Genomic DNA, 10206 nt, shown 5'->3' with positions numbered 1-10206 from the left:
TTTTAGTCATTATTATAAACAGACCAAAATCAATTCGGGTGATTGGAACAAGAAATCTACATGACAACAAAGCTACAAATGTAAATGTACATTTCAAGCAGGGTACATAATTATGTACAATTAGGAAGTGACCGTGCGGTGGCGCCATCTGGATGCTCCACATTGACATTGCGTAATCGCCCAAAAACTGTCTATCTATTTCTAAAGTGTTGATAATTTCAGGATGTTTACTACGGTTAGTAATTTATTTGAAATAGCTCTCACTTCGTTAGATCAAACGCCTCTTTTATTCCAGTCGAACCGAAACAGGATACCCCTGAAAAATGGACTGAAATTCGAATATTTACGTAACAGGCCTAAGTCAAGTCAAATTAAGTTTTATTGAGAGGTTTAAATGAGAAATGAACAATCATATAGGGTTAGTCTTGGCAAATCAAGATCTGAATTAAACAAAGCAAACAGACAAATCTTGCTGATTTTCATTAACTTGAACCCTTAATTAAAAAAAGAGTGACAAGGTACAAACAAAAAAGGCTGTTCAAAACCAGACCCCTTTTTGGGAACGGTCCAAGATTCTGAGCGATGACTCTGTTTGATTTCAGCGTGCAGTATGGTGCGGCATGAGACCGGTGACAGTAATCAGTCGACTAACCGCCTCGTCTAAATCGACCGGTCCACCCTCGTCGTCTACGACCGAGGCGAACTCCGAACCGCCGAAAGTCATCCACGTGGAATACGAGGAACCGATTTATCCGGAATATATTCCTCGCACGGGCGAAAGTTTCAAAGTGAAGAAAGCGAGAGTGCTGTATCAGAGCCGCAAACGCGGAATGACGGAAAACGGTTTAATTCTCAGGTAGGTTTTATCTCCGCTCAAACATATCGAGTTTCGACTCTCGATCCATACTATTCATCTTCAGCAATTCATGTAGAAATATTCCATCTGAAACATCGGGGTCTGATTCTGTAGACTAGTATTAACTTAAATCCTGGGGCTATCTCGCTTGAAATTGAATGAAGAGTTCAAGCCGCCAGTAAAGTTAATACCAGTCTATAAAACCGGGCCAAATTTTTGTTAAATTTTCATTAATTGTGTCTTTTATATAATACATTACTGTGCTATGAATTCAGTAAGTCTTATTTAATGGGTGCATTTGGTGTTTTCAGTACATTTGCGCATAAATATTTAGACACCTTCAACGAGGGACAACTGGATATTTACGACGACTTGATCAACAAACCGAGCAACGACTGGGAAATTTACTATTGGGCGACAGGTATTTATTTGTTATAGTAAAACTGTTCAATCCATTTCATGATAACCAGTGAAATTGATCGTATTCAGTAAACTGCACATTAGGCTGAAAAAAATTGATACCTTGTTTCTCCGCTTTGCTGAGCTTTAAAGTTGACTCCGCCGGCCGCCTATCTACCCTATACATTACATTCTTTTAAATCGCGATCAATTTCACCATAACAGACCCGGCCGCCATAGAAATGAACTGTTTACAGATTTTATCATATTTTACAAAAATGACCCGGCCGCTGTGGAGAAACAAGGTATCATTTTTGTTTAGCCTTACTCGTAAATTTTGGAACCAAATATTTAAATCAACGGTAAAAGTCCCAATATATGCATGGTTTTGTTCATGAAAAAAAATGAAGAGGTTCAACAGAAAATCGTTTTTGATTCAATTCGAATATCAATTGATTCCTCAAACGTCAAGTACTGTACCATGAGAAGGGGATATATTGCGATAAGTTGAACCCGATTCAATTTGCGCCGTCTCTACATTTCAGGGGTGAAACCGACACCGGAGAAATATCAGAGCGAAATTATGGACTTATTAAAAGAGCACGTTTCAAACTCAACCGGAGAAGAAAGACTCGTACAGCCGAACCTGCCTTCGCTCTAGAATATCATCGCTATCGTTATGAAGAATTCTGTAGTGTCGCTGGATTGTGGTTTATAGGACTTGCATTATAAATGACCACGCGAAATCTATTAGTTTACGTCTGCAGGATTTCGTCGGCTGCTTGGATACAATAACCTTCCTTTTAACCAGTACGTAATATCAGCATGTGGATTATTTATCGACTATTTATTAATCAGAGTTGATACAGTTAACTTACCCAGATATGGCCAACTTATGACTAACTTGGACGAAAGCAAAATTATTTTTGTGACTTCTTCTGAACGTACTTTACTTTCTTTAATTAACTCGGACTTCTCTTACCTCTGACTGATTTTGGCGGTAATTTTGTCCCGAGTTAGATGGGGTTTACTCCATACTTTGTTTTTCAGTAAATAACATTTTCTAAATACCGTACGGTTTGTCACGAGATAAGGCAAGGTTTACTGTTTTATGCGTACGATATTTGTAGCCTATTTGTTGTTGCTTATATTTTGAGAATAATAATAGTTGTTTTTAATTAGAATGATACGAATCTCATGAATTTTTTTACTGGATGATCGATCATTTGCTTGTTTTTTTAAAGATCTTTGAATTTATCGCGGTTATTTCTGACATTTTAACCTTCTTATCTCCCACCAGTGACGTCATGCTGTCCCCCTGTTACCTGATGATCTACGGAAGCTCTGAGCACAAAGATGCCATTTTAGCGGTAGGCAGTTGAAATATTTTACTAAAAAACTAAAATCCAAATGCGTTGTCAGTTCGTCGGAACAAATGCGATTGAAAGTAAAAAACAACTAACTAACTCAACCAAGCGAAAAGATAAAGTTTGTAACAACTTTATTACTAGTTTGAAATATAAGCCTAGTCAATAAGCTTCAACAGTTTAAATATTATCTTTAAAAAGAACAATCGACATTAAAAACATGCATTAATACATAAATCAATAAAAAATAAACTACAAATCTGCATAACATTTTATTGGTCATCTGGGCTTTTGAGCGTGGATTTTTATCAACATATTACCCTATGCCCATAAGACCTACTTTGTGAATTGTCCCGTAGACATCATAGAGGTTATTAAATATTCAACAGCGATCACAATGTTAATACAGAGTCAACCCGAGTCATGGAATGAATAATAAATTGTCAAGGACGGAAAGAAAATACAGTAGACTCCTCCACCTTACAACTTGTCAGCGTTAAGACTGTAAATATTTCAAGTATCACAGTTGAGAATCGGGGAAATTGAAGGAATATATTTGGGGCGAAATTCTAGGTTTCTTTATACCTGATGAATTGTTTGTTAATATCGGATGACGCAGTTCGAGGTTCTGTTGCGAAGCGTCTGAGACTCGATGCAGTACTCAATTCTAGATATCGCTGCTGTTGTCGTATGTCTTAGATCGGCCCTTGTGTAGCTGCGAAGTAGGACGGAGGTGGAGGTGATCCGTACGGATCCTGCTGCTGCTGCTGCGTGTAAAAAACCGGTTGTATTCCGTAATTCTGAGGTGGACCAAACATTCCTCCGTACCCTGACAAGTCCGGACCGGCTTGTACTGGATACCCAGCTTGCACCGGATACCCGAATGGCTGTATCTGTTGTTGCTGCACCGATGTCTCATTGTTGTGGACGATTCTCGTTTCGACGAATCCGGTTTGGGGATTTGTCCAGTACTGGATGACCGGTTTCGGCGCTTGCGGATCTCCGCAGCAACTACAAACGGCTTTACACGCGAGACAAGACTGAATCAACGGCACGAACATCAACAATATCCCGATTACGATATTAATAGCGTGTAACGCGATGATGGCGTTCAGCTGCTCGCGCGTCTCCGGCAGACTGTCCATTTCGTCGTTTTCTTTTATTTCTTTCATCTTTTCGTAGCACGCCTCGAGATCGTCTTTTTCGGCGTCGTCGTCGACGCCGAATAGACAATGCGATATCGTGGCTTCGCGGCCGACGCCGAGCGCGCCGAAAAACAACAAGATAAAACCGAGCAAACACGTGAATATCGATATGACCAACGACGCGACGATCGGACATTTGTTACGCGTTTTCGCCGACTGCACGCCGAAACCGCCGGATATGAAACAGAAAATAGCGATCCATAATCCGTGTCCGATCTCGTGTAGATAGCCTCTCTCGACGATCAAACCGATCGCTGTGCCGATTATAACGAATCCGCACAGAATCTGGATGATTCCGCAGCGTCGCGTGGAATCGTGTGCGAAATTCGCTCGTTTCGTCGATGATGACGGATTCTGTGCGGTCGTCGTAGCGCCGGCGTATGATACGTTTCCTTGATTCATGCCGACCGCACCGACCTGGTTATTCGTGATACCATAATTGTAATTCATTTACTTTGCAAGTCAGTGACTATGATGAAGAAAGCTTTTCATTTTCTTGATTGGATGAACTTTCCAGTCCAGCTGTCACTTGTCACTTGGTAATTAAGTTTTTTGGGTTAACCAGTAAACCACGGAAATCGCTCCCCTGCTCTTCGTTTTAGATCATATTTCCTCTCCTTTCACGATCTTATTCACATCCTTTTCTTCATCTAATAATCTAGCTTCAGTTCAATCGTAGTTCTATGGTTCAATAAGTGGGCTCACTCCATAGTTTCGCGAGGTTATTTTACTCGCGTGCCATCAGTGGAATGGCAAATCTCAACCGTCCAGTGCTGCCGCTGTGTATAACGAAGGCGGCAAAAACGAGAACTAATTGATTACTCGATTGCCAGAGTCTTTGAACCGGCAAACCGGACAAACTATTTACCGAGTGGGAATTCTAATGACGGTCAGTACTCTTCTGACCGCGGGCCCATATGATCTTCACCCGTCAAGGGATTCGAGAACGCACTACGCTAAAGCTGTTCCCTGGAGTTGGAGGCGAGCTCGGGGCAGACCGATACTTGACCCCTGGCAAGCGAGGATAACCCACCGGATGTCGTTGTTTTGGAAACTTATTTTCGGTAAATAGTCTGTCTCTGATGTCAGTTTAAGACTCTGGCACGCGAGTATAAAGTTATTCCGCGTCCAAAAGAAATAGTACCTTAAATCAACAGGGCGTCCCCCATAGAAGTTATCATAGTTATACAAATAGGAAATGTAATGGTTAACTGTTATGTTTATGAAATGTTAGGGTCTCAGTGACAGATTAATAATTAACTCGAGGATTTCTTAGAACTATTTTGTCTGGAGTGAGAGCACCAAACATGGTGGGGGATTCCCTGCAAAAATAGGCTGAAACGTACCTCTTATAGCATTGGAATACCTCTCATTTATAAAGGTCTGATTATTTCACAATATTGTTTGGGTATGTTGGGCGAAAACCACTTCGATGCGTAGCTAAGATGCTGGCCTAACAGTCATAAGCTGGATTTTTCCCGGATTTACACGCTTACGTATGAACTTTAACGCTCAAATTTCCAAATTTCTTATTTTTAGTGTCATAGTCATAGATTTTCTTAGAATTCATTCAACTGGATTCAGTCCATACCTGGTCTAGCATGTCTTGAAGTGATAAACGATGTCCATCCGATCAAAGTACAGGATTTTTGAATGACATAATACATCATGCTTAAACTGATAAAGTGCTGAATGCTCTGTGGAAGAAAACAAATGAATACTACTTCCGATGATGACAGAGTGCCTACGTAATCCGATGATATAGAGCTGCAATCTAATCTGATGTTTACAGAAAACTGATAATATGGCTGAGAAAATGAACCAAGGAATCGTGGCTACGTTGGGACCGCCGGTATTGTCGGTAACGCGCGACCTCTCGGAATCCGATATCTCCGCCGGCTCGTCGTTCGTCTCATCTCCGGAAGCCGAACGCGAAATAATCGTTTTCCTGGAAGAACCGAACGACAAACTGAACTGTCGTTTATGCAATCAAGTATTCACCGATCCGGTGATCACGTCGTGCGGACACACGTTCTGCCGTCGATGTGTCGATTCGCGTCCGGACGGTTCGTGTCCGGTCGATCATAACAAGCTCCAGGTCGTCGTAACGAACCTGGCGGTTTCCGAACAGATCGGCGAACTGTTGATTCGTTGTAAATACGGCTGCGCGACTAAAACCGACGAGACCGGTTTCGAGGTCGATCCGGGAGGTTGTCCGAAAGCGATTAAACTCGCGTCGAGGAGGGAACACGAGGAGGTGTGCGGTTACGCGCCGACGCGGTGTCCGAACAATCCGAACTGCTCGGTCGTCCTAAAAAAGGATTTAGATCGGCATTTGAGCGTGTGCAATCATATCAAGTGTCCGCATCATAAATACGGATGCGAGTTTTCCGGTACGGTCGACACTCTACACGAACATTTGTCCGATTGTAAATTCGAAGCGATGAAAGAGTTTCTGCAGCGTACCGACGATAAACTCGCCGATCTACAATTCACGTTAGCTCAACGCGAGCAGGAAATCGCGTTTTTGCGCTCGATGCTCGGTAAAGTGTCCGAACGCGTCGAAGAACTCGAGAAAGGCGTCGCCGAAAAAATGGACCTGTTCGAAAATAATCAGAATCAGTTGCTCAACGAGGTGGTCGAACGTCGACGAGAATACGCCGTATTTACCGACGAGTTAGCGCATATTAATACGCGGTTGAATTTAGGCGTTCCGATGGGCGCCTACGATCCGCAGCAAATATTCAAGTGCAAAGGAACGTTCGTCGGTCACCAAGGCCCGGTGTGGTGTTTGTCGGTGCACGGCGACTTCTTGTTTAGCGGCTCGTCGGATAAGACGATCAAGGCGTGGGACTTGAGTACGACGTATAAATGTTTGAAAACGATGGAAGGACACAACGGTATTGTGCTCGCTCTGGCCGTGTACGGGAATAAACTATACAGCGGTTCGCAGGACACGACGATAGCCGTGTGGAATATCGAAACGTTCGAGAAAATAAAAACGATCGAAGCGCATGAGAACCCGGTTTGTACGCTGTGCTGCGCGAGGAACATGCTGTTCAGCGGGTCTCTGAAAATAATCAAGGTTTGGGACGTGCATACGCATCAGCTGATGCGCGAAATATCCGGTTTGAATCACTGGGTTCGCGTTCTGACGACGTCGCAGAGTTACCTCTACACGGGCTCGTATCAAACGATCAAAATATGGAATCTCGATTCGTTCGAATGCGTGAAGATGTTGGACACGTCGGGCGGCAGCGTTTATTCGTTGTGCATCACGAATCACCACATTCTCTGCGGTACGTACGAGAATCTTATACACGTGTGGGAGAAGGATTCGTATCAGCAGGTGACGACGTTGATGGGACATTCGGGAACGGTGTACGCGCTGTCCGCCGTGCAGACGACGTCCGGAACCAAAGTCGTCAGCGCGTCGTACGATCGGTCGTTACGCGTATGGAGCATGGATAATTTGATCTGTACGCAGACGTTGGTTAGACATCAGGGTAGCGTAGCGTGTCTCGCCGTGTCCCGTGGTCGACTATTTTCCGGCGCCGTCGATAGTACCGTTAAGGTCTGGCAGTGAAGGAACCGGACAATTCCCGGTCGGTCATCGTTACGTGTAACTCTGTTTAGTGGTTAGGGCGAACATCGGTTTTTGTAGCTAGTCGACGAGTGTTCGGAACTGATAACCGAATGCGCTATAGTTCAGTCGTATTGCGTTTCGTAGCGTCGGCCATCTTAGAACAAGCTGCATCCGGTGGTCGACCATTTCTGGACTTTAGTTCAGACTAACCGAAATTCGGTTAGTTCGCACGAGTAGTCGACTAACTCCGATAACCAAAAAGTGGTTTCGAGATAATTATTCGAAAAGTTGTTGCAATGTCATCATTTGGCGGTTGAAATTTAAATTTTGAGTCGCAATTCATTCTTGAGGAGCTCTACCATAGTCAGAGTGAACTGATGAATACGCAAAATACTGATATTAGAGTTTATTTGATAACATTTTAATTATACCGTACCATCTCTGAAATTTGCTGTAAATAGCTAGGTGTTCGGTATTGAAATACAATGACAATACAATGAAATTTTTTGAAAATTCTTTTATATACCAAACTATGAATGTAACATTACATGTATACGCACAGTCTAACTTCACCGAGAACCCATCTATGAATGTACTTCAAATACCGTAGTAGTGTCTGATGCAGCACAGCGGTCGTAGAGCAACACGTAGATCACTCTGTCGATACAGCCACTACCAGCACTGGGAACGAAAGTCTTAACTCGCTGAAATTGTCCTAGCTTTGATGATGTCATTTCATTAACGACATATCCAATTAAATGACTTACGCTTTAGTTAACTGAATTGATAATACACTAATTTGGACTCAAAAATAGCGACGACTTCACCGCATTCGACTGTATTGACTTAACCACACTTCACCCTGGTCAGTAATTCTCACTCAGTCGTGTTAACTCCCTCTATCCCAGCTCATTTTAAATTGTCAGAAATGTCTATCAGTTAATCGCAGGGTTTTCAATATGTTCAGGGATGGCAAGTTACCTAAACGACTTGTTTTACAACGGAAAGGTTAGGATCATACTTAGGTTAGGCTTAATAGTGAGGTAACGGTTCGTTCCTGTACCATCAACCTAAATCAACCTAAAACCAGTTGGTTAGTTACCCTGCTCGTACTCAGCCTGCGCAGGTCCACTTGAAATTAGGCTACTTTATTCTGAAGTTAAGAATTAGTTAGGAATTCGTATTGACTTAAGGTAATTAGATTAACTAATTTTATCATTACGTAATTTTTTACCAGTCATTTATTTATATGACGAGTTAGTAAGTTTATTCTCTGTACATGACCGGTTGCTTTTTGCAACCTCTCCGAAGAGAATGGTTTGGTAGAAATTCTATGCTTAAATACTAATGCGATCTTGTTATGATGTTGACATATTTTAGGAAATAAAAAAAGCATTATTATATAACTTACAATTTCTTTTTGATTTCAATTTTTGAATTGAGGAGGGCGACAGAGGAGAAATGCTGATTGTTTCGTGTTAGGGATATGGGTTTAACAAGGAAACTACAGTGGAACCTCGTTATAACTAACTCGGATACAACGGTTTATCGGATATAACAAATATAGGACTTTGTCCCAAGTAAAGCAATTTGATTAATTTCATACTGGATATAATGAACTATCGGTTATAACGAACATATTTTGATGCCAGAAGGGGTCAATCATCTGGTCTGAGGATTTTCTCGAACTTTGATTTGCTTCATCCTGGACCCGAGGTAAATTCTTTTCCAAAACAGTTCTCAAGGATTTCTATGAATTTTTTCACTGGGTTATAGTTCGCCGTAAATCCACTAGATGGAGGTTTAGAGGAACATGATTAACCCAAAAAAGATGATTTCTTTAATTGCATTCATGGATTACTTGTTCAAACTACCAGCAGATTAGTTAATTGGGCGACGTAATTAATTCGTCTCAAACGTGTTGAACTTGGATAGAAACGACTGTATGATTTCAGTTTGACAGGTATCAGGCGGGATCTGTGCTGTACATCAACCAGTCGTTTCTAAATAAGTTGATAATTATATGTGATGAAACCTGACGGGGGGCCATATCTGAACATCAGATTTTCAACATCTTTCTGGAGGGTCGAACTAAACGTAGGTTCATAGGAAAATAAACTCATTGCCCAGACCCGTCCCCATTCAGTTTCAATAATATCGAAAACGACCCAATATTCCTGCCATACAACGCGTACACTAGATTTACATTTGCCTTTATTTCTACTTTCATATACATTTTAATGTTTTGATTTGATGGGTCAAAGATTTTTTAATCTATGCTCTGTCGCAATCTAGCAGGTTTCACTTATTTGACATGTATTAACAAATTATAAATCATATTTTTCAGTTCAGAAGTTTACAAGTCGCATGATTAGATCAATGCGCAGCGTCGCGCACGATTAACTTAACCACGACCGTGACCGGGACGTGACATTGTGTACCCGGTACATGAATCAGTTGGAAATATATGTCATACGACACACGGACAGGGCCAGATTTCGTATCTATTCGACTAGTGGTCGCAACTATAACCGAATACGCTAACCGGAATATTCCGACTAACTGACGGTATTCGGTTTCACTTAGTTCGACTATATAGTTGCCCAGATAACCGAAGTTGGGCCGAGCTTACAGTAGTAGTTAAGTAGGGTTACAGTTCAGTTGTAGCGATTCCGGAATATTAGCTCAAAGCACAGGGCGGGGGACTGGATCGCTACAGTTCACCGTCAAACTTTAAATACGAGCCCCGAGACTCAAAGCAGCTGCAACTAAAGAATATGGGATTCATTTTTT

The 10206-nt window shown here is 41.9% G+C and overlaps 2 protein-coding genes across 4 annotated transcripts; both read left to right on the top strand.

The window, feature by feature from the left end:
* Nucleotides 1-156: 156 nt before the first annotated feature.
* LOC141912466 (succinate dehydrogenase assembly factor 2, mitochondrial-like) lies at nucleotides 157-2628 on the top strand. Of its 3 annotated transcripts, XR_012620175.1 has the most exons (5): nucleotides 157-235; nucleotides 603-856; nucleotides 1168-1277; nucleotides 1801-2065; nucleotides 2556-2628. XR_012620175.1 is itself a non-coding variant. In XM_074803682.1 (4 exons), the coding sequence occupies exons 1-4, from the start codon at nucleotides 224-226 to the stop codon at nucleotides 1914-1916; spliced, it is 492 nt and encodes a 163-aa protein (XP_074659783.1). In that variant the 5' UTR covers nucleotides 157-223; the 3' UTR covers nucleotides 1917-2430. The 3 variants fall into 3 exon arrangements, 2 of the variants coding, with proteins under 2 accessions (XP_074659783.1, XP_074659784.1); XM_074803682.1 differs by lacking the exon at nucleotides 2556-2628 and having other exon boundaries at nucleotides 1801-2430; XM_074803683.1 differs by lacking the exon at nucleotides 2556-2628 and having other exon boundaries at nucleotides 179-231; nucleotides 602-856; nucleotides 1801-2431.
* Nucleotides 2629-5138: 2510 nt separating this feature from the next.
* LOC141913114 (E3 ubiquitin-protein ligase TRAF7-like) lies at nucleotides 5139-8817 on the top strand. Its single transcript, XM_074804569.1, has 2 exons — nucleotides 5139-5208; nucleotides 5367-8817. Exon 2 carries the CDS (start codon nucleotides 5632-5634, stop codon nucleotides 7411-7413), a length of 1782 nt encoding a protein of 593 aa, XP_074660670.1. The 5' UTR covers nucleotides 5139-5208; nucleotides 5367-5631; the 3' UTR covers nucleotides 7414-8817.
* The last annotated feature ends 1389 nt before the right edge of the window (nucleotides 8818-10206 follow it).

The sequence above is a fragment of the Tubulanus polymorphus genome, chromosome 11 (genome assembly GCF_964204645.1).
Source record: "Tubulanus polymorphus chromosome 11, tnTubPoly1.2, whole genome shotgun sequence".
Classification (NCBI taxonomy): Eukaryota; Metazoa; Nemertea; class Palaeonemertea; order Tubulaniformes; family Tubulanidae; genus Tubulanus; species Tubulanus polymorphus.
The sequence above is the reverse complement of the archived record's forward strand: the minus strand, read 5'-3'. Positions and strand labels throughout refer to the sequence as shown.

Bases quoted from the DNA above. Each gene is read 5' to 3' on its own strand.
- LOC141912466 (XM_074803682.1), top strand. The intron at 857-1,167 runs GTAGGTTTTATC...TGGTGTTTTCAG, and splicing joins GAAAACGGTTTAATTCTCAG to TACATTTGCGCATAAATATT. The intron at 1,278-1,800 runs GTATTTATTTGT...TCTACATTTCAG, and splicing joins AATTTACTATTGGGCGACAG to GGGTGAAACCGACACCGGAG.
- LOC141913114 (XM_074804569.1), top strand. From the start codon at position 5,632: ATGGCTGAGAAAATGAACCAAGGAATCGTGGCTACGTTGGGACCGCCG.